Source organism: Pterocles gutturalis, unplaced genomic scaffold (genome assembly GCF_000699245.1).
Source record: "Pterocles gutturalis isolate BGI_N339 unplaced genomic scaffold, ASM69924v1 scaffold11749, whole genome shotgun sequence".
Lineage (NCBI taxonomy): Eukaryota > Metazoa > Chordata > Aves > Pterocliformes > Pteroclidae > Pterocles > Pterocles gutturalis.
The window spans coordinates 1-23,856 of NW_010135824.1; the positions used below are offsets into that span (position 1 = coordinate 1).

General features: G+C 51.8%; 1 protein-coding gene across 1 annotated transcript; it reads right to left on the minus strand.

Annotated features, from left to right (window-relative positions):
• Positions 1-189: 189 nt before the first annotated feature.
• LOC104468052 (fer-1-like protein 4) lies at positions 190-23,357 on the minus strand (the record flags this gene model as incomplete). Its single annotated transcript, XM_010082055.1, has 25 exons — positions 190-318; positions 702-805; positions 1,882-2,041; positions 2,345-2,506; positions 2,843-2,959; positions 3,203-3,376; positions 7,243-7,359; positions 8,648-8,735; positions 9,306-9,406; positions 10,016-10,136; positions 10,886-11,084; positions 11,852-11,960; positions 12,601-12,965; positions 13,178-13,364; positions 14,127-14,310; positions 14,553-14,712; positions 14,986-15,070; positions 16,078-16,140; positions 16,303-16,434; positions 17,647-17,707; positions 17,961-18,122; positions 18,233-18,274; positions 18,864-18,955; positions 21,018-21,117; positions 23,269-23,357. Coding segments are annotated over 25 exons (3,303 nt in total), but the record flags the coding sequence as incomplete, so codon positions are not given.
• Positions 23,358-23,856: the final 499 nt, after the last annotated feature.

Genomic DNA, 23,856 nt, shown 5'->3' on the forward strand with positions numbered 1-23,856 from the left:
CAGTCACAGGAGCCATCCCACCACATCTCAGTAAGATCACAGCCCTGCAGGCATGTGCACAGGAATCCCACATCCTCCTGCAGATCCATGCCAGGAGGGCTCCTATGGCACTCAGTGCTGTTGAAAACATCTTCCTCAAGCCAATGCAGCCACTTCTCCCTGCTGCAGGCATCTGTCACAAAAGATTACCTGGTTATACAGCTCCTTCAGGGACTCATAGTACTTGGACCACCAATCCAGTTCTTCCAGCTCTGGTTTTTCTTCTTCATATTCGTCCTCCTTTACAAGCTTACTGATAGGAATTTTCTTCAGAGGAGCCTTAAAAGAACAGAGAAAAGCATTCAGAAGGAGGAAGTGACCACCCAGGACACCTACGCACCCTTCTCTAGTGCCCTGGGAGCCTCTGCCAAAGGCTCAGCTTTCAGGCAGAGCACAGGAGATGCAAAGCTACCTGCAGACCCAGTTTTGTGCTTTAGTACAAAAGCAGCAGTTTTCAAGACATGAGACAACACAGCTCTCCTCCCTGTGCCAGAGCCCAGACACGCCACAGTGCCAATGAACAGGCAGGAGAGAGGGGTGTTCAGGTCTAGAACAAAAACTGGTGGCTGAAACCTAACTCAGAACTTCTGAACTTTTTTTGTTTGTAACCTTCAGTTTGGCTTTCAAACTTCAAAACTTGCTGGGCCAAACACTTCACTCACCTTCACAAGTCTCAGGGCGTGAGTGCTGGCACCTGGGTCACCAGCTGCCGGGCCAATGTTTACCACAGTCTGAGAGCAAAGATGCTGGGATGAGACTTTCCGAGCTGAGATGAAGAGAAAGAGCTTCATGTTTCCCTGCATTTATTTCTGCCCACTGTTTCCTACTTTTTGGCCAGTTGTTATTCCAAACCCTTCTTGTTACCCCACCATAGTGTGATTGCTTTTAAAGCTTTTGATAGCAGACCCCGGAAAAATATTTTTGGAAATCCAAGTACAGTGCTGAGACTGGCAACTATCATCAACACGCTTGTTGCTGACTCCCAGGAATTAAGTTTTATGAGATACACCTTCCCTACTCAGAAATGACCCCAGATCTATCAATCCTTTGCTTCTTTCCCTTTGTGCTGTATATATTTACACACTTCTAGATCAGGAGCTCTGGCTGTTGCTATCACAGAGATATTTAGTGAATCCATTACCCAATGAACAGACCTTGACACAGTGATGCGAGAGATGCAAGAGAAGTGTAAACCTTTCAATCCTTGGTCCTAGTGGACCAGCTCCCCCAAAGCTGTCTCACTGGAGACAGCTCTCCAGCCCGGATACAGGGGGTTGAAATAGGTGAATGCAATAGTCCTTCCCAGGGTAAACACCTCCAATTCTAGACACAAACCTTCCGGAAGGACAAGTTACTATCTAGTATCAAGCCCCAGCTAATTGTCCTCCTGGAGTAAGACATCTTCACAAGCCATTCTCCCTCCTCTACTTTCTACAAATGTAAGGCAAACAGTGCCTGGGAAAGAGACCCCAAGAAGATGCCACATCCACAGATGACGAGTCCCGCCAGTGTGGTGGGGAGGCAAATGTTAAAGCTAACCTTGGAGAAAACAGTCTCTAAATTGCCCTTTGCCATCCCCAAAGAGGGATGCTAGCCCTTACACAGCACTCCATCACTTGGCTGCTGCTGCTTCCCAAACACCAGTCTGGAGCTGAGTGACACAGACCAGGATCACAGCCTGCTTCCAACCCTAACCTGCTCCATGCTGTACTTTTGCTGGGCATCTTATGGCTCTTAGGAGAGGACTTTGCTACCTGGCTAGGGGGAGTAAAAGGGCCAGGGATACCTGCCGCTGGCAGAACCTCCCTGCTGCCTCCATGGGAACCTTGCCATGCAGCTCACCTTTGGGTACATCTTCTGGTTCCTCCTCCAGCTCTCTGGGAGAGAATTTCATCACATCGGACACAACATGGGTACCCACCAACACAGTCCGCCCAAACGCCCGTTTTTCCACCACGAAGATGCTGAGGGGAGGGTGCAGGTAGACCTGCTCCGGGAGCTCCTGCAGAAGAACCATTCATGGGGAGCAAGGGTGTGGCAGCCTCACCACACGTGGGGAGGTCTAATGGTGCCTTGCTGCTCTGCCCAAAAACCAAAGCCTTGCAGTGACAGGTGATGCCTGAGTCTGCTCTTGGTGGGCAATTTCACAAAGGTTTTGATCTGCAGCTGAACCATGTGGCCACAGGAGAGCAACACCCTGGGGGCAGCTCCCCTCCTGTTACCTTGCCTCATGCAGACGGGCAGTGCACAGGTGCAGGATGGCCATGGTTCTCTCTGGCACAGCAGGACTCCCCTTCCCACTCACCACGTCCATGTATTTGACCAGTTCAGTGAAGTTGGGGTTCTCTTTGTAGGCCACAATCACCTCTGACTCCACCTTCTTGCCAGCACATTCTGTTATCACCTGAGGCTGATCCACCTCGAACAAGTTCACCTGCTTCAGGTCTCGCAGGCCCCAGAACAGGATCTGAAGCACAACATGAAGCAGCTTGGCTGCTCGAGACATCCCAGGCACGGCACAGCCACACAGCCTGCAACCCTGCCTGGTGCTGCCACCCCCTCACCCCACAGGACACAGACCACAGGAGAGTCATAAGGCCACTCTCCGAACCCAGCCACCAAACTGCTGAGACAGTTTCTCATTCATGTCAAGCACCTCCCTTTCTGACATGTGTTCAGGCCTCAAAGGCACATCTGAGCTCCAGACCCAATGCCCTCCCCAAGCTCTGTCCTCTGCACAGGCCAGCTCTGCTGTCTGCTTGGGGTAGCCCTCTGGGGAGGAGCCCAGTAGAAGGAAGCTCACCTCTATGTGAAACTCCTTCAGCACTGGGCGGATGCCCTCAGGGATGATGAACCGTCCAGCACAGGGGTCTCCCAGGTAGTTGGGCTCCTTGGGCTCCACATCCTCAGGCACTGACGGCTGAACAGGTGGAACCAGGGCACACCAAGTGATGAAAGTCATTTCTACTCCATGCCTTGCCCCATCTCCCTCCCCTCTTCATCTGTGCTCACAGGCACTGCCACTTCACCCTCCCTTCAGTTGAAAGCCAGATGTGGCTTTCAACGTGGAATCCTCTGGTGGGCCCCATGCAGCCAGCTCCTCACCCACACAGCTCTCCCCTGAGAGCTGGCAACCATGCGCGGCTTCCTACAAGCCTGTTACCTCCAAATAGCTGCTGTAATCCAGCTCAATCAGCTCAAAAGTGGCAATGAGCTCTCCCGCTGCTTTAGTGCCTTTGTAGAAATCAAAGAACTGCAAGGCAGGTTTGACATATGGCTCATCGACCAGCTTCACCTGTGGAACGGCAAAGGCCTGGCCAAGGAATTCAGGGGAGCCCTGCAGGAAAGCGGGAATGGGTCAAAGCACCCTTGTGTTATCTCACCACCTCAGAGAAAAGACCACCACTAATTCCAGACAATCTGGGACAGCACAAGATTGCTCTTCCACCCTTGCCATCCTCTGCTTTGATTTCCTCTGCTCATCTAGACGTATGAGCGTCAATAATGAGCTGGTCAAACAGAAGTAGTTCATTCCACATGGGGGCTCAGCGTCTCCTCCAGCATCTGCAGACAGAGACAGGAGGTCTGAGTGTACAACAGCCAGTCAAAACAAACCACAAGCACTTTGTAAAGAGAGTGAGGAAGCGTGGGCTGATGCCCTCTCCCATGCAGCCAAACCCAGCTGGCACCTAGCAGGAGGGGAGATGGTAAAAATGTGAAATCAGCACTTGAGGCCAACTAGCACATGCCAGTCAACCTTTGAGACCATGCTCAATGATTTGTCAAATGTTCCCTGAACATAGTCACATTGCCCAGAGCACACAAATACCTCATGCCTGGAGTTACAAAATTTCCAGGAGGACTGCCACAGCACTGGCCTTCAACATGGCAGTGAGGATATGATTTTTCTCTCCCCAAGTCCCCAAGAAGGCAGAAGCAAGAGCATAAGTGGTCTCACCCTGGTAGTCTGGCAGTAAGTTGAAAACACTACTCTCGCAAATGGATCTGAAAGGCCATTGTCATCTGCAGGGAGGATCCCTCGAGCCTGATACAGATGGGCTCGGAGCTGGAAATAGCTGAAATCTGGTAAGAAAAAGAGAAGAGAGATCCCAGTTCCCCAATTCAGCCCTGTGTGAGGCCAAAAAATGCATTAAGAGGGCCAGCCGGGTAGGAGAGGGCACAAAGAACAGGTACCACTTCTAGGGGCACTCACCATGGTTCTCAAAAAGACAGCACATCTCAAAAGGTTTGGCCAAGCAAGACAAGCTCAGCAGGCTCCCTGGACACCTCTGGGAAGGACATGGCATGTGAAATGTGCAGTGAGCTGCTGTGGGGAGCACCACCAGGCTTCAGAGAAATGTTAGGCTTCATGCCCATTGCCAGTTTGGCAGCACATTCAGTGCTTACAAAGCACCCACCCTGCCTGCTGCTCCAGCTGTGAGGTTGCAAGCACATTCTTGTGAGAGAAAACTGGACCTGCCTGTCCCAGTCATGCTTTGGAGATGATGTGGAGATGATAGATTGGGTCCTACTCCTTGGACACTGACCCTGGGGCAGGGCCCCTCACCTCCCTGCTCTTCTGCTTACAGTTAAGCCATGGAAAAGTGGCATCTCCACTCACCATCCCTGCTGAGCCAGCTTGGAGGACGGTATGCCAAGAACTGGGCTATCTCCTGTCCACTCTCAGAGAGGTACTTGAACTCCTCAGGCAGTTCCGCCAAACAGTTCTTCGCATGTTTGGTTACCCCAAGCCACATGTACAGTTCCAGTTTGGCAAAGATCTCACCAGTGTGTAAGCCAGGGACCTGAAAGCACAGGAGGTTTTGCAGGTTTCCCATCTCAGCCATGCCCGAATAGCAGAGGAGACAGAGCACCACACTGGCAGAGGCAAAAGGCAGTGGGGGATCAAGCACTGCTTCCTTGTGAACTCCAGGATTTCAGGAAGGAGGTCTGGGACCGAGGAGGGAGAAGCAGAGTGAAGCAAGCAAGAGCACACTGCTTTGGTATAAACCCTACCTTCATAAAAACAGTCTGTATCTTCGCACAGTCCTTGCCTTTCTCCTCTTTGACTACTGAGTAGAGGATGTTCTGAGCAGGAACTCTTGCATATGCCACACGCCTGTTGTTGCTGAGCATCCAGATGAGTACATCAGGAAGCGTGCACTGGGGCTGGAGGGAGGAGAGAGAGGAACATCACAGCAGAGGAACAGCGCATATCTTGTGCTCCCTCCACTGGCACAGTGAAAGCTTCATCTCACAGAAAGGACTGCTGGCTGAATGGTGCTTTGGAGATCCAGAAGCAAATGAAGGCCCTAACATTGGACACATGCTTCTGAAAGTCTTGGCCCTTCAATAGGGCTCTGCGGGTGTCATGGTTTAACCTCAGCCAGCAGTTGAGCCCCACGCAGCCACTCACTCGCTCCCCCTGGTGGGATGGGGGAAGAGAATCAGCAGAGAGGAGAGTGAAGAGTGAGAAAACTCGTGGGTTGAGATACAGACAGTTTAATAGGTAAAGAAAAAGCTGCACACACATGCAAAGCAAAACAAGGAATTCATTCACTACTTCCCAGATTTTCCCATCACAGGCAGGTGTTCAGCCATCCCCAGGACAGCAGGGCTCCATCACACAGAACAGTGACTTGGGAAGACAAACACCATCACTCTGAGTGTTTCCCCCTGCCTTCCTTCTTCTTCCTCCAGATTTACATGCCGAGTGTGATGCCATACAGTGTGGAATATCCCTTTTCCCCCTGCCTTCCTTCTTCTTCCTCCAGATTTACATGCCGAGTGTGATGCCATACAGTGTGGAATATCCCTTTGGTCGGGGGGGGTCTGCTGTCCTGGCTGTGTCCCCTCCCAGCTCCTTGTGCCCCCCCAGCCTGCTCGCTGGTGGGGTGAGGAGCAGCAAAGGCCTCGATGCTGTGTGAGCACGGCTCAGCAGTAACGAAATCATCCCCGTGTTATCAGCACTGTTTTCAGCACAAATCCAAACCACAGCACCAGAGGAGCTGCTATAAAGGAAATTAACTCTACCCCAGCCAAAACCAGCACAGCAGGTTTCTTGGAGGGATTTGCAATCCACCTTGTTTTTCATCACAAACACCAGTAGGGGGAGAGGGAGCCCCCATGAGTCTGGAGAAGTGGCATTTTACCCCACCCCTTTGACATGAGCCCAAGTGCTGTTCCATGGGAAGGAACCACATTATCTGCCATCCCAGCAGCATGGGTGCCCAGTGTAAAGCTGCAGTTCAGGTTGAGAGCAGGACTTGCAATAAAGGAAATGCACAGATGGAAGCAATGACTTCTTTTAAACTCTAATCTAAATTCTCTTCCCTGTCTCAGTTTCCCTACCATTAGTGTTTCCATTTGTACTTGGTACTTGTACTTGCAGTTTTTCAGTACACAAGTAGCTGAAGCAATTTATTACTGATCCAAACCAAGACCACCAGGCTTCAAACAGCGACTAAAAAGGGCAAGTGTATGTGCAGGGCTGACTCTACAGAGACAGCAACATCCCCACCCAATTGCAAGGAGCAAAATGGGAGGAGGTTCCTCTGTCTTGGGGATCAGCTGCAGCCAGCCTGTGGACAGTTTCTCATCCTGGTGACGTGAGGGGTGACATCTTGTTCATGCTAAAGTCTACTCTCACATAGCTGAAGGTGTGAAAATGATTTTACTTCACTTAGTGAAAAACTTCTCCAAACTGCAACAACATCTGTCCACCTAACTCCAGCAAACATTGCATTCTGGTTTATGCTACATGAATGCACTGATTTTCTGGAGTTAATTTAAACAGAGCCAGTGTAACTCTGAAAATGGAGAGTCTCTGCTATGGATGCAATGCAAGTCTGAATTTGCAGAAAGTGTCCAGGGTTGGTTCCTGGTGGAAGTGTGGGCAGGGGTCCCAGGTGGCCTGGAGCTGGCCCAGCTCAGCTTCCAAGTCACTGCTGAGCTGCTTAGGCTGCTGCTCTGTCACCAACAGCCGTGCAAAGCTGCCAAGCCTTAGCCCTCGTAGGAGATTTTTCCATTACATAAAATACGGTAACTTCCAGCAGCTGGAACTTGGGATTTTACATAACAAGAAAAGACAGCAGAGGAAAAGCCCCAACTCAGGCTAGCGAGAGCCTCAGCACCCAGCCCAGCACCCTCTCCTTGCACATGCCCTCTCCTGCTCAGAATGTGGTGCCTCGGGAGCAGCTGTACCTCTTTCGCCATGAAGCGTAGCTTTGCCAGGACCTTCCTTGTCTCCTTAACCTTCTCCTTGACGTTGGCTCGAGACAGCCGCCGCCTCACACGGAGCCCCTGCTTGGCGTACAGGATCTGAACAGAGAGCAGGGCTGTTACACGCCTGGCCGTGACCAGGCGTGCCACACTGGCCCCCCTCATGGGGAAGTACCCCTGTGCCGATTGCGCCCACCCTGCCCCATCACACCCTGACCTCCACCACAGCTCACCCCCCAGCTGCTGAGAACAAACTTCCGTGAACCTGTCACGAGCAATTTAGTGAAGGGTGCCAGAACTGGAGACTCCAGTAACTCACCAGCTCTGCCTGTACCAGCCAGTAACAGAAGTCTATGAGCTTTTGCATCATTTGAGGCAGAAAGATGTATAAGGAATAAACATTTCAGAAGATGGTCATCTAAGGCTCCAGATAGTGCCTGGGGAGGCTTTGCACAAGGGGCAACTTGAGGCCACAGAAGTACAGGAATACAAAGATGCAGGAAACTGGAAGACAGGGCTGGGCTTTCACATCCATTAGTTGATGGTGTATGCATCCGAGGAGAAACTTAGTGACAAACCAAAACTAATAGTGAAATGCAGAAGGAATGCAGGGTGCAAACCCAGTATGGACTGACAAGGCTGCAAAACTCACCTTCTGGGTTGGTTCTCTCTTTCAGAGAGTCTCAGACTTACCAGAGTACCTTCACTATAGCTCAGGCGACAATATGCAGGGAGGCAGAGGGAAGGGAGCTGGGACCCAGACATGCCTAAATTGTTTCCTGCTGCTGTCATTGTTTTTTGGTCAGCCTTTCGAAGCTTTGTAGTCTGATGGGGACTGTGATTACAGCCATGCTCTGCTGTGGTGTGAGGATAATTGTGGTCTCATTTAGCTAGCTGGCCTTTTCTGCAGGATTATGAGTGCTTAGATGTTGCCCTCTCTGGGGACAGGCAAATGGATGGCTGCTGTAGATGTGCTGGATGGGTACCCAGCCTATGGGCTGAGTTTCCAGAGGCAGCGGGTCTCAGTGAGCTTCCCTAAAACTTCCTGCAGGAATAGCCTGCACCAAAAGGCTTCCAGCAACCTACTGGGCAGCAACATGCATGTGCTCAACCACACGTGCCCCACAGGAGAGGAAGGAGACGGCATGAATCTGCATGAAACTGGAGGCAGCCATGGCCAGTATGTGTCTTTGTTTCCTGTGCTGGAAACTGTAGTGCTGGAAACTGTATTGATCTGAGCAGAAGTGCCAGATGCTGCAGTAAAAGCCTACAACTGATACCATGAGTCTGTGCCCCAAGTTTCTTTCTTAGCATGGTCCTCCAGAAGCATCCCCCAGAGCAGGGCTTGCATGGGCTCCCACCACCACCACCAAGTCCCACAGCTTACAATGTTGCACGTCAGGTATTTCATCCGACATCTGTCAAGGTTGTTTGGATGTGTCATGATTTTTCTCTCTGCACTGAGGGAATATTGCCTGCAATGAGAAAAGCAGCACAGGCTCTGCATGCCCAGTACCCAGCAGGCAGAGCACAGCCCACGAAGCAGGGGCACAAGCTCCAAGTCCCTGGTACTAATCCAATGCATCAGAACCCCCCACACTCTGCAATGCCCTCTCTTCTGCAAGATTTCTGATTTGGAATGTACACTGAGGATTGCTCAGCACCTGAGGCTCCCTCTCTACCATCGCTATAACAAGACTGGGGATGGAAGTGCATATGCGACCCCACCAGGCAGTCACAGTATCTAAACGCTAGTCTCTTGTCTGTGTAATTGAAGAGAGTGAAGGAACTGTCCTAACATTTAGGAAACACCCAGAAGTCCAGGAACATCGAGGCTGCAGTGTGTGACCCCTGTGCTTCCCAGGGCTGGGGTCTCCTCTTCAAGCTTGAAGAGCTACAGGATCCTTTCTTCAAGTCCTCCTGGTTTCCTTCTGCTCATCCACCTCAAGAAGGTGAGAGAGCAGGCTGCACGCAGCCCAGGCAGAACATGAGATGACCTCCTAACCTGAAAACAAGAAACCTGAGGAAATCAGGGACGTGCTAACCTGCATCCAGCTACAAATTCCTCCAGCACCTCTCTGAGCCGCTCTTCTGCTTTAGCCTTTGGCCTTCTCATGAGCTTCTCCACATCGTTCAGGCCCTGCTCCTGTGAGGAAAGCACAATGTTCAGGGAGCTTGTGGCTGTCTGCAGGATCAGAGTGAAACATTGCAAGGAAGTGTTTGACACAGATGGCTTGTGGCCTTCTGCAGAGTTAGGGATTGTGAGAGTGCTGCAGGCCAGCGCTGCTGCTCTGGATCCTGAGGATAACCTTAACACTAATTGTTACAACACCTTGTGTCTCAGCCCTTGAGCAGCCACTGAAACACACTGGCAAGCTCTGCTTTCAGATTTCTAAGCCCAAAAGGGAAAGACGAGGCCATGGGAAGAGACGGCACCCCCTGCTGACGGCCCCGGGGCTGAGAGTCTACTTGCAGCAGCATCTCCCCAGCAGAGGAGCTTTTTGTCATGGATGCCATGTCACTCACACCTCCAGGAGACATGGCCAGGTTGCGGCACAGCACGGGCAGTGGCTCTGCACTCACTGCCCTACCCCACACATCTAAAGGGCAGGTGAGACTGAGCCCTGCAAGAGACAGGGACTCACATGGAGGGTGAGGATGTTTAAGGCAAACATCTCACAGAGCAACTCCATGTGCTACAAGGAGAGCACACTAGAATGGACCGTGCCACAGACAGACACTCTGAGCCCACCACCAGGCGCTCTGCCAGCTTGACAATCCAGTTGGAAATGCAGAGTCTCCAGGTGTGATCCTCCCAGTAGCTCCACACGTACACGCAGGGTTTCTCATGCGTCATGGGCAGGCAGCTGTATAACCTGAGGGCAGCAGGCACAGGAGGTTATAGTTGCTATTTGCAAAAAGCACATACCACGTCACAACGCAGCGCTTGCTCAGCCAGCACAGGGAGCAGTGTTTGAGCTCTCTCCTTCTCACAGAGAATCAACTGTTTTGGTCCCTGCACTTTGCACATGGATGCAAGCTGCTGGATCTGCCCTTTGCCATCCCAAACTAGCACCCAGGGTTTCTAGCAGAGAGAGCAACACATGCCCAGATGAAAGACTGATAGGAGCGTGAGATGCTGCTGAGATTTCTTGCTGCTATGAGACAGTAGTAGCAGGCACAGGAGTCACAACACAAACACTAAGACATTTCCAGGCCTGTGGGACAAACCAGGCAGTGTTCCCAGAGCAAACATATAATCAGAAGAGCTTGTGTGTGTGTCTTGCCTTGCCCAAGATAGGACAGCATGTACCAGAGTACTCCTCTCCTTCCTCCTCACTGGAATCAAGCCCTTAGGATGCTGCTTGTTAATGAGAAAAGGGACTGCTGTTATTGATGGGTCAGTTTCCCTGGGACCCTGTCCTTGGCCACCTGCACACACCAAGCAGACACCATAGGGCCTATAAGGCTAATGGGCCATGGCAAGCTGCACAGTTACAAAGAGGAGAAGCACCTGCACAGCGTTTGCATTGCTGAGCAGACCTCTAATAACATGTGGCATAACCAGCCTGGGAAGCTGGGGCAGGACCATGGCAGGTGACAAAGAAGGATGGAGAAGACTCACCTGTCATAGTCCATGGGCTCTGGTCTCTGGCTCTTTGTCACCGACTTGTTCAGTGCTACTGAAACTGAGGCCAGAACTTCAACATCCAGCTTGTCATCTGAACCAAGGTCCAGCAAAGGCTGCTTTTCTTCTTTCACTTCTCCCTTTTCCGCTTTTCTCTGTACTTTGGTCACAACCTCTTCAGCTTTGCCATAGTTTCCTTGAATTTAAGCATTAAACAGTAAACAGATAAGTGGGATCACCATTAAAGTTTGCTAGCTTGCAATGTCAGTGCAATCATCCTGCCAAGAGAAGCACATAGGCATGCACTGCTTTTGGAACTAGCAGTTCGGTAGGGTCTAACTATCAGAGCATCAAATGGACAACCAAGAAGTCTGAGAGGGAGCTGGGCAATTGCAAGGAAGTCCTTGTGTATGCCTTCAAGTTCCACCAGCTCCACCCACCAAGTGCCTGCTAACTGCCATCTACACATCTACATGGGTCAGCAGCAGTCACTCAGGAAGACTTCTCAGCATCAAGCATCTCCACCCATCAAGCTTAGCAGGTGGGGGCTTGGACCTGCTCTCCTACCATTGTTTCCCCATCACCCACCGTCACAGCCCTTCAGCACCACATGGTCAGCCCCAGTATCCCAGCTTCCCCTCCTCTGCTACCCTTGCTTGCTCCCAAAACCTTCTACCTCTTCTTACCCCCACTTCCCAAGAGAGCTTCAACTACTCGCCCCAAATAGGCTGTTCATACAAATACTGCAAATCTCCAATCCCAGAGAGCATCCAGACTTTTAAGGTAATTAAAGCACCATGTGCACTCCCTGGCCTCATACCCCATCCTGCCTGAGTTCCTGTTTCAGGGGCACGAGCTGTGCAAGGGCTGGTACCTTAGGACTGCAGTGCTGACTTGGGCTGTCAGAGGGAGATTCATACTGTTCCCATAGTTTCTGGACATGGGGCCCTGGGGAATACCCACCTATAGAGACTTCAAAGCTGACAGGCTTGTTGTTGAGAGAGGAGTTCATCACAGTGGCTTCAAAGAAGGCAACAAAGAGGAGGAATTCCTCCTTCCTCCCCAACGCGTTCTGAGCAAGGAGACAGAAATCAGACTGAGAGCCTCATGTGCCAAAACACTGCCTCAGCAGAAATTTGGAGAGTACCAGGATATGGCCAGTGCCTGCCAGCCCTCCCAAGGGACATCAGTGGAATGCTGCTAAGGTCACCACTGCTGGGCTGCTGAACACAGGACAAGTTTTCTTGGAAATCCCAGGGGGTTGGTGCAGAGCCATGGCTTTGACTGATGCTTGCATTAAGCCACTGAGCAGGTTTGTAGGCTAAGGGAAGGCTACTGTACCAGTGCAGCTGCATCTTGCCAGCCTCTGCCAGGCCAAGTGGAGACCCAGAACCAGCTAACAGCTCCCTAGCTCCAGAGGGGAAAAAAGTACATGCTCAAAGCTAGCTGTGCCCTGGGAATAACACCCACATGAGAGCCCTCCCTGCTCCAGGAAGGCAGCTCACATGGGGATGCCCCAGCCTTACTGTGAGAGGCAGTTTTGGGGCAGCGGGTGTGGCCTCGACCCTTGCAGGAGCTCACAGGGCCCTAGATAGCCCCCAGTGATGTGCAGCTGGGTTTGCTCCAGTACTGTTACACCAGCAAGTGATACCACTGCCTCATCCCCATGAAGCCTGTGCATGGGTCAGCCATGCCAGCATGGCAGGACTCACCTCAGTGAGTGGATGAAGCTCTTCCACCTCCACAGTGACCTCCCCAGGCTGCACAGCCTCCTGAGAGCCGCCAGTCTCCTCTTCTCCCTGCAGCTGGCTCAGTTCTTTGGCTTTCTCTTTGGATTTCTTACTTGTCTTCTTCAGCTTCAGTTTGCTTAAGGCTCCTTTTGTCTTGTCCCCAAGCTTCCTCTCTGCCACACTGGGGCTGCTGAAGATCTCCACCGTGATGGCCATGAGGATGCGCCCGCGGTAGAAGATCCCCTCGCCCATGCCCTCGTTGAGGTCCTTGTGGATGTCCCGCAGAGCCGAGTTCTGGGGGGAGCCATACAGGTTCACCCAGGTTGGGCCAAATGTGGGGTTAAAGCCTGCAGCGACAGAGACAGGGTCTAATTACACCACAGGGCACTGCTGCAGAGAGACCTTCACCCAGGAAGACAGTCCAGGACACTGGGGTGTGAGTGTGCTTCAGCCACTTCTGCTTCCCACCTCCAGGAGACCACCATGGCCGAGCAGAGGGTGCATGGCATGAGGCTACCCAGGACGCCCTGCTGTAGGGGAAGCCGTGCCAGGGCCTCACCATTCCTGCCAGGGTCTGAGATCTGCTGCAGGTCAATGTAGTGTTTACTGATGGCCATGTCACCAACATTAGCATCATCTAGCACCTGGACTTTTATCTTCCTGGCCAGAGGTGGGAACATCTCGATGAAGCTGATCTGCTCATTCCACTCAGGCTCAGTGGTGCTGGTCTCCACCGAGGTTTCCCCCTGAGAAAGCGTAAAAGCCACACAGTCCCAGCTGGTAGCCAGAGCAAGGGCTGCCTCAGAGCCTCTCTGCAAATGGCATGTCCTCCTGTCCCACCTGCAGATTGCTCTGGAGGTGGCATCATCCCTGCTCCTGCCTCCATCCCAGCAATTGCTCTCTCTGTTTCACCAAGGGGGGCTGTCCCAAGGCCCCGGGCTGTGCCCTGCACAGCCAAGGGAAACACTGGAAGCAGACCCAGAGGTGTCAGAGGGTTACCTGGGAGCACACCCAGACCCACCAGGCTGCCTGGGGACTGATTGTCATCTTACCGGATATCACAGGACAAGAAACCCTGGCCTTGGGTGCAAGAAAAGGGCCATTACCTCAGCAAACTCTCCCGAGGGTGTCAGGCTGAGTCCAGCTTGCCACAGAGGACTTCTGCACCAAGATTTACTCAACCCTCCCCCTATGTTTAGCGATATGAAATCTCTGCCTGCATAGCCAATAGCTCAGCCAGTGTCTGTGCTCAGAGCTGGGGCTGTCCCCCGTGCAGCTCTCTGCAGGGACAAAAGTCCCACAAAAGCCTTCTCATCCAGACACCACACATCCGTGGCCACACATCTCAGGCCACAGCCAAAGGCAGAAAGACTTGTGGTGTCCTTGTCTGTCTCTGTTGGGATTGCTGTGTCCCGTGGAAGCTCCTGGCAGCACCAGCCCAGCGCATGCTGCCGCACAGCCAAGGGAGGATCAGCCTGGCCCCACGCAGACCCCCCCGGCAGACTCACCTGCTGCCCACAGAACAAGACTTGCACGTATGGGTCAATAAAGACTTTTTTCTCCCCTATGATCTTGGAGAAACCACCCATGATGCCTGAACTCATGCTGGGCAGGCCCTCAGCACGATACAGCTTGATGCAGACCCTGGCCCAAGGTCTCTCTGCAGGGACTCTCTTAGGCAGCAGCAAGTTCCTGAAAGACAAATTCATGTTCTGGCTCTCTCTTGGAGCCCAGGAAACATGATGCTGGGAAATGCTCTGACTGACAGGAGGTTTGAATCCTGCCTCTCAACACCTCTCTTTCACTGGGTCTTAACACCTCTCTTTCCGTGGGTCTTTACTCATAACAAGAGGCAAAAATGAGGTAATAAAAGGCAGTGTGAAGAGAGACATGACTGTTTTTCCCAGAGACATGCAAGACTGCATTGCACCTACCTTTCAATGTCTTCATCCCGGTTGCTGGAGGAGGTGGGAAGGGAGCCCACAACATCCCCACGTGCAGTGACGGAGATGTTGCACTTCACAAAGCCTTTCACACCTGCCCGGGTATCTGTGGGGTCACTGATAACAGCCCACTTCTGGAAAAACCTGTGATCTGAGAGGAAAGGGAAGGAGTTCCCTGGGGAGATCCCAGGTTACCATTTCACATCCCAGCTACGTCTACACAAAGATTGCCCTGACCCTGCCTCTGAAGGTGCAGGAGGTATCACCAGTCCTCAGACAGCTGGGAGGAGAAGCAAGTGCTGGTCCTCATGTGAACTAAGTGCTTTAAAGACAGGGTCCTCACCAGATCCAGCAGCATGAAGGAAGCATCAATTTCAGACAAAGCCAGGGTCAGAGAGCAGGCACACAGTGCAGTCGGTCATACCTGGCTGGCTGTACACCGTCCCAACATCCATCTTGAATGTTCCTATGCACGTTCCCAGGAATGGTACTTTCTTTGAGTGAAAAACCTGCAGACAGCACAGATCCCCCTAAGCATGAGATGTGGGCACATTCAGGCATCTCTGAGGAGGACAGGAACCCCTAAAAGATGCCTGTTCCAACGCACAGCTCAGGCAGGGGCTGCAAGCTCCTCATGAATATTCACCCATCTGAGTTAGCCCTGGGACAAATCCATTCCTGCCCAACCATTCCCACAAAGACCACCAGCCCATAGCCCATAGTCAAACCTGGGCCAAAGCAAATTCATGTGCAAACAATTCAGCTTCTTCTGCCAGCCCCAGATAAGCCAAACCCTTACAACAGACCAAGGGTAGATCTGCTTTACTGCAAGGAGTCCTATTGTCCATATCCTGCTGGGTCAGGGCAGAGCCATACCCCTACCAGGCTAGTGTCTCTCCCAGAACCTGAGCCTTTCTCGGTGCTTGCTGAACCCACACCAGCAGAAGAGACATGCAGCCTTTCACAGGGAAAGTGCTGGAGATCATGTAGCAAAGGAAGTGCTGTCTGGGTTTAGCTATCTTCACAAAAGCTCCACGTCTTTGGGAAGCCCCGGTGCTGTGGAGAAGCCCCTGCACTTGGGGCCAGGGCACTTCTGAAGGCTGCTCTCTACCTGCCTGGGCCTTTCTGCAAGCACAAATCACTGCTGAGCTCCCCTCAGCACAACCTGCACGATGAGGCCCCAGGGTAGGGGCAGCAGGGAATTGCCCCCAAAACAGCAGGGCAGCAAGGCAAGGGGCAAGAAACGGCCCCAGAGGCCCCCTTCAGTCACTGGATGCAGAGACAACCTGACACGGAGGAGGTGGGAAGGCAGCAGTGCCCAGTGCTGGCTCAGAGCAGGGCTGGTCTCTGCCCCACCGTGGCCACAGGAAGGCTCTTTGGTCTCTCTGTGGGACAGATGCCTCTGGCTGGAAAACCTGGCTGGTACTGGCACCCTTGCTTTGCCTGTCACTCCCAGCGTCTACATGCAGAAGCATCAGCCTGTACTGACGAAGGATGAAGAGGAGGACATACTCACTGAGATCTCTATAAGTTTGTGCAATAAAACATCTCTTGGCTCGTGGAATTCGAACAAAAAATACTGAAAGAGAAGAGCAAGACAGCTGTGCCCCAGGCTCCCAACATGGTCCCACAAGTGCCTCTGCCTGAGGGCAGCTGCATCCTGAGCATCCCCTGCAAGGATTGCCCCAGCCACTTGGGACACCGGTAGGGCAAGGACAGAGCCTCTGTCTGTATCACATACTTCATTGTAGAAGGGGCAGTTTGTTGACTTCTGTGTCACCATGTGCCTCTTCTCCTCTCCAACCTTGACTACCACAAAGGGGTTAATGTTCACGCCCACCAGCTTCTGTGCTTCAATGATATTAATCCCAACCTGAGAAAATGTGGGAGAAAACCTTCAGATCAGTACTCTCCTCGTTTCCAGCTCCATCTTGAGCTTGTTTCAGCGATACCAGTATGCAAACGTGCAGGGTCCTCTCGCCCTGGACATTCGGGGCAGGCAAGAGCATGGCTGCTGAAATCTGCTATGAGCAGGACAAACCAAAATGGTATTTGAGATCCTTGTTTCTTTCAGACATGTAAAGAAAGTAAGTGTTAAATCCCCAGCACCTTTGACAAGAGTGGCCTCCCCAGCAGCACTATTCCCCCTCAGTTCCTGATCCCAAGGAGATGCAAAACCATTGCTCCCACATGGTGGTGTCCACAGAGCATCTTGGAGAAGATGCTCTTTGTACCTTCTGTCAATACCTCTGTTGGACTCCTACTGAGATGGACACGATTGGAAATACTGGAATGTGGCCACCTCATTTGCTGCAACTGGTTAAGAGTCTAAGATACAGGAGAAATGTTGTCATATTTGCTCTCAGTACAAGCAACTAGGCAGTTGTTAAGGTGAAGAATAATAGCTTCAAGAAAAGGATGGTAGGAAATTCCAGCCCTGCAAAAGCTTCTTGCTTGGTCAATAGGACCCAGTCCTGAAAAGCAGGAGACCCAAATGTGAGTCCACATTTATTTACATCCAGGGAAGGATTTAAATCCATTGCCAGGCTGGGAGACCTGCCCTGAAATCTGCAGGGCAAAAGATGGAACTGAACTCCATTTCCAGACTTCACAGTGGTTTCAAATAAACCTGATGTCAGAGCATTGGCCAGAGCCACAGCTTTAGACTATCTTCCTGTCAATCTCCAAGAAAGCCCCTGCAGCAGCCCTCTACCCCCTGTCATGACCCGCTGGCAGACATCAGCCCAGGCTGGGTGCTCTCCAAAGCTCTGTTCAGGCAGTGTTTTGCAGTGGCACATGTGACTGTCAGGCCGATTCCCTTCTCCTGTACATCCATAGCTAACTACATGGCCGAAAAAGAAATTCTGCTCTGGACTGGCTGATGTTGGAGCCAGCACTCATTCCCCCATTTGGGGAATCTCACACCTTGCCCAGGGAAGCCACACAAAGCAAGAGGATGTCTTGATGCTAGAGGCCTCGCTGGGGTATGTGGCAATTGGAGAAGCCCAAGCCCACAGCAAGACAGCGAGGGACCAGCTGCGGAGCCAGAGGCAGCTGCAGGGATGCGCACCCAACGCTGCAGTACCTGGAAGCTCTGCGGGGCTGGAGTGGCAAAGAGGTCCCGTGCGGAGCAAAGTCTGGAGCGGCTGCATAGAAAAACAACCCAGGTGAGCAAGTCTCTTCATCTGCATGGACCTGAGCAAGCCCCCACCAAGGGAAGCAATCGAAACACTGGCAAATAATAGCCTCTTGCCCTGGGAATGAGCAAGTCCCTGTTTGGGGCCAATAGTGATTGAAGGTTTCTGATATTTCGCAGAAGCAGAATGCCAAGAGGTGCAGGATTCCCTTTCCACCCCAGGGCCCAAGCAGGGGCAAGAGAGAAGAGCATGCCATAGATACCTCTTCACAGGGCTGAAGACAATGCCTGAGACCTCCATCTCGGACACATCATAGAAATCTTCTTCCTCCTCTTCCTCATCAGTCTCCAGGCCTTTTGCCAGCTTCCTGCCCAGCACAGCAGCCTTCCTGTCCAGTTCACTCGCTCTCGGCCCCTCGGCTGCCCTGCAAACCCCCCTCCACATCACATGACGCATCATCAGCCCTGATGAGCCGATTGTGTGCTCCTCTCCACCTGGGAGGGTGAGCTGAGACACTCAAGTAGGGCTACTTACTCCAGATCCTCAAATCCAGGATTGCAGATGATTAACTCTGAACTGCAAGGAAAAGAGGTACTTTGCTGAAAAAAAAAAGTAAGAACTCACTGATGCATTTAAGTAACAGTGCCACAGCCATGTTCCTTCTTGGCTTTTGGCAGGGTCATGAGTGTCCTCCTAAGCAATGCTTTAACACGGTTCACCCTGTGTGTCTGCTGCTTTGCCTCTGGCACTCCAGAAGCGACAGTCCCTAGACCTGTCACCCTGTCTGTCCAAACACCGCATCTTCCCTGGCTTTGGGCATCACCTGCATACAGGGGGCCTGAGGTTGCTACAGTCCAAAGCCATGATCTCTGCAACTTTGCAACCACAAAGTCTTGCTCCCATCAGCCAGGAAGGCTGCAGAAAGGCTCTTGAGTCCGAGAGGACTCCCAGGGCGCAGTGGGTCGTTGTAGTAATGGGCTCTTTGTGAAGACAAGATATTTTCTTTCCTAGAACCCTGCTTACTTATCGATGCTGTAAAGCAGAGATGCATTAGCCTGGCCAGAGGTGGAGAGTAAATGAGGCTGGACTGCATCCCAAAGGCTGCCACTGGCAAAGGTGGCTGTACAAGCTGCCTGGAAATCTGCTCCTCTCAGGATTTCAGTACCTGTCTTTCATCTGATAGACAAAGTCCTCTTCAACCCAAGTCCCAGCTGAGCCATCTGGAGGCTGGTAGCGCAAATCCAACTCAATGTAGATCTACAAACAGAAAACAAGACTCCCTGAGAGCTTGGTAGCCACAAAACAACTGCAGAAATGTCACAGAAAAAGGGAAGAAAAAAAGAAGTGAGATGCTGGTGGAAAGAAGGGGAAGGAAGGGGGCCACAACCCCACAAGAAGCCTATTTATACCAGACTCTCCTTGTCTGCCATCAATAAGCTACAGTTAACCAAACTCCCTCCCCTGCAGCTTCCCAAAGTCCAGGGTTCACTGAATAAAAGCTGGTTCAAATTTCCAAATCTAAAATATATGACGGAGAGGCCCCTGAGAGCCATCTTGGGGCACTTTTATCAAGGGAAGTGGGGAGAGCCCTGCAGCAGAGCAAACTAATGTGAAGGGGTTTGGAGCGATCTCTCTGTAAGAGGCACAAGACAGCTGTCAGAGGATCTCGAGGCATGACAGCTTGGTTTAAAACACCACAGAAGCCATAAGCACACCCAGAGTCTGCACCACAAGAGACATCAACTTAGCATTAGTGATGAAGAAGGACGGTCAGGCAAATATGGGGCATGTTGGGTATCAGCACAGCCAACACAGTCTGAAAACACTTGGTCTACAGGTGACCAGCCTCATCTCAAACCAACAGAAATGCACAAGAATGTCCCAGCATAGGCCAAAATTGCAGCCATGGAAAAGGTCACTTCTCAGCAGGCTGGAGGGGACGTACAAGCTGGGTTCATAGCTCAGTCCCTGGAAAACACATGTTTCTGGGAGGAGAAATACAGTCCAAGAAAGCCAGTAGCACAGTGGCCAGGAAAGACAGCAGCAAAGGCTGGATGGATGCAGAAGCCTGAGATAAAGCTGGGTGAACAGCTGAGGCTCTGAAAAAAACCTCTTCAAACCACCAAGTGAAAAAAAGGGGTGCAAATAAGTCAAGTCCCAGAGAAGAACAAGACTTGAAACAGCAAAACATTTTGCTAAAGAAGCAGTTGTTGAAGCAGCCTCTCTCCCTTGGGGACGTGTCTCTTCCCAGCTGAGCTGAGGGAGAGTGTCTCAGGGTGCTCTTGGATGGACGTCCAGTCTTGCTTGCCCTATTTCCATCCCCCACTGCCCCTTGTGCAGGCAGGGCTACACAATAAAAAGCTACCCTAGCAAAATGAACTGTGGTTGGTTTTTGGTTGGAGTGGCACATCAGCATGAGGGCTGCTGTTAGCACAAAGGAAGAGGCAGTCTTGGGCAAAGGGTTGGGCCGCAGAGCAGCTCTGACCGTACAGCAGTGTAAATGACCCTAGTTTGGTCCTCTCAAACCATCGCCAGCATGCAGTGCTGCTAAAGGGTTGATCTAGTCCCTGTCCCTTTGCTGGCACAAACATTTATGCAGTGAGCTGCATTGGGCTAAAAATCATCCTGGAAATGCTCAGTTTCCCCCTGGACCTGCTTCCTGATCCAGCCAGCTCAGCAACATGGGAAAGCCATGCCTGTGCTACTCAGGCTGGTGGTCTGGTGGCCACAGTGCTGCATGCCATGTGCAGGGCAGAGTCAGGTTGTGCGTGGGAAGGGCAAACAGGGACACAGCACATCGCAGGGCTGCCCGCCCCCACCTCTCCTCCTCCCAGCCCTGCCTGCAGCCCTGGCACTGATCCCTGATTGTCCGGCACTGACTGAATCACGCCTGCACACCCAGCTGGCAGGAAACGGCTCATTTTTGCCCCCAGTGCCAGGGTGGGAGGGGAGTGGGACCAATGGCATGGAGCAGAAGGGCAGACACGTGTCAGAGACACTCACGCTGCCCCAGACCATCATTAAGCCATCTAGTTAGCACTGGTGTTTAACCCAAAAGCTCACCGCAGGTCCCGACGCGCCCTGGCACCTTCAGCCTCACACTGGCCCACGCCCTTCTGGATTCTCCTAGAACCGCTTGATGTGCGTGAAGTGGCTGCACCCCTGCGCAGAGACGGCACAAACGCCGCAGTTCTCCCAGGCTCAAAGCAGCGCCTTGGACCCCCCCTCACAGTCTCAAATCCACCTCGGAGGTGCCACACAAGGTTTCCCACAAACCCTTCCTGATTGCTGATGGTCAGGCTGCCCAGAGAGGACTTACATCGGTGACTCTGTGGTTCCGGTCGATGAGAGCCTCCCAGAGGATCAGTCTCCCAGATGTCATCAGGTGCTGAAGGCTGAGAACAAGGGTACCAAGAAGCCTGGAACAAAACCAGAGGCTGCAGTAATACCATATGTAGAATCAGTGCCTACATGCAGGGGGAAGAGAGTACCATGATCTCTGTTCTCCTGCTCACAGTCCCTCCGAGCTATGGTGAAGGCAGTGAACTGCTGCAGCGCTTTCCATAAGGGGGTATGGCAGCCAAAACACCCAAGATCCACTGACCCTGCAGCAGGTCATGCCTCCGCTCCAGTCATGCCCAGGCAGCTGCTTGCAACCGAGCTGCCATCGACGGTTAAAGTCTTGTGCAGATCCAGCCCCCACTGAGTGTGAGGGAGCTCTCCCCTTCGGCAGACCTGGGCTCTGTGGGAGCCAGCCTGGGCTTGGGCACCCGGAGGAGTTGGGGTGACTCTTCCCAGACAAAACTGGGAAACAGAGGTTCCACACAAGGAAATACAGAAATAGGACATAAAGCCATGGCCAGAGGGATGTCTACAGCAAGTTGGGACAAAATTTATCTACTCCAAAGGGGCTTCTCCTTGGGGAAGGGTTATCTGGTTCCCTGCATGTGGCAGTAACACATGTGGGATTGCATTCAGACCCTCCTAATCCCACCTTGCATTACTGCTGTCTGAAGCCAGTTGGTACGCTGGCCTCCCATCTCCCCAGGGCAGCTCTGCTGGCAGCCAAGCTAAGCCCCACATGAAGCAGAGATTCCGACTGCCTGCTGGAAACCACTGTTAGAGTGTTTCACTGTCTGCCCTGGATCAAGACAGGAGGAATGATTCTCCAGTCACCTCAGCTGTGAGCTGCTGATCTCTCATATGCCCTCTCACATCCCTCTTCTCTGAGACACATTCACTGTCTAGTCTCCTGCCCCCAAGGACAGTCTCTCCGCTCATCCCCCTCCTCTCCAGCTTTTCCAGGTCAGTGCTGCTGCCACAGAAAGGCTGCACATGAAGAAGTTCAGAGACCACAGATTGATACAAGGGCATAACAAATTTTTCCCTTCTGTCCTTCCACAATCTTTCTATTTATTTTTTACCATCATAGTATGCTGACCAACTGTAATGTCCATCACCTGCCATTACTCTGCTCTCCAGCAGCAGAGGAGGTGTGTGGATAGATGCTGTCAGTCCAGTCATTTGCCATTGGACTTCTTTGCTCAGCACCATCAGGTCCTGGTGGTATGTTACTGGTTTTTTTTATCTATTTGTCCTATAGCAAATTTCTATTGACATTTTATATTGACATTTTATATTTATATTTTATATTGTCAAATTTCTATTGACATTTTAGTAAGAGACTATTCCTCTGATCCACCTCCCATGAGGAAAGCATCTAGTAAACAGTGACACAAAGTTCAGCCACATTTGCTGCTCTGGTTTTATCTTTAAGTGTCTCGCATGTGCTGTACTCCTCTGTTTCCTCCACACCCTTTCTGGCAGGCCTGTGATGGCTTTGAAAAGGTTTGTATTATTAGCTGCCTTTAGAACATTGTTCCTGTTGAGTTGCGTTCTTGCGTTTTGCTTATCAGAGCTGGCACCTTTCCCTGATGTTTCACGTGTCCTGGAAGGACTTGCCTCTCCTCCCTTGCTTGTTCCACCACCATTTCTCAATCTGTCACCTCTACTCTTGGGTTTCCCTGAAGTGTTTTACAACTGCTGGAATAGACACTGAGTTTACAGTATTGTGTCGGTACCACCTAGAAGCATTTGAAATTCTGGCTGATCCTTTAAATTTAAATTGCTGTCTTTTTTAAAGATTAAACCACACTGCCACAGGCTCAGGGCTTTTCCCCACTGATGAATTTGGGTGCAGCATGATCATGGTCACCATGTGGATGTACAGAGTGAGAGCAGGTCCCAACTCTGCTGCAAGTCTTGCCCTTGTAGCTCTGTTTTTCAGGGCCCTATTTTACCTTTGTCCCACCTGGGGGTCTGATCTGGATCCTTCAGTAGTCTCTGTTACTTCTAGCACAACTAAATAATTCCCCTTATTTAACTTAATATATACAGCACTGCTGCCCCACCAGAACAACCAGCTCCATCCCTCTTCTATAGTTTGTATCCTGCTCATCTTCCTTCCACCAAATTACCAATAAACATTTTCTACTCCCAGTAGAAAATTTAAAGCCCACTATGTCTCTTCCCCAACCTCTACTGGTGACCTGAACAACCAAAGGACCTACCTGTTACTGAAAACCTTGCTGCAGTTGTAAACCTTAATTGACAGTGTTTCTCCCATGACGAGCTTCCCATAGTGAGGCCAGCGAAAGAGCTACAAACAAACAGAGCAGGAAGAGATGACAGTTCATTCCCAGACACATTTCCTGTGTTTGGTGGCTGGTTGGTCTCCTCTGCAAAGTAACTGTATGAATGACCGTACAAAAAGCTGCTGCACCACAAAGTTACCTTCCTGGTGGCCAGGGCAGACCTTGCAGCTGGGAATGAAGGAAGGATGGGGAGGGGAGTGAAAGCCCCTCCAGCAGCACAGGTCAGCTGCTAAAAGAAGCCGTAGTACCATCACCCTGGAAAAAGGAGATGCTTGTACCTGCTGAGGTCCCTGAGCGGGCAGGTTTTGGGGTGAGACAGGGCGTAGGAAGGTACAGAGGTACTTGGGGAGAAGAGATCACCCAGGGCAGGGAGCCATCAGGCTCAGGCACATCACAAAGCTGTGCCCCCAGGCTGCAATTCACCTGACACCCAAAGCAGCCAGCTGCCCTGGCTGGCAAGGGGGAAAGGTCCCTCCTGCCCCCAGTCCTTCTCTCCTTTCCCCA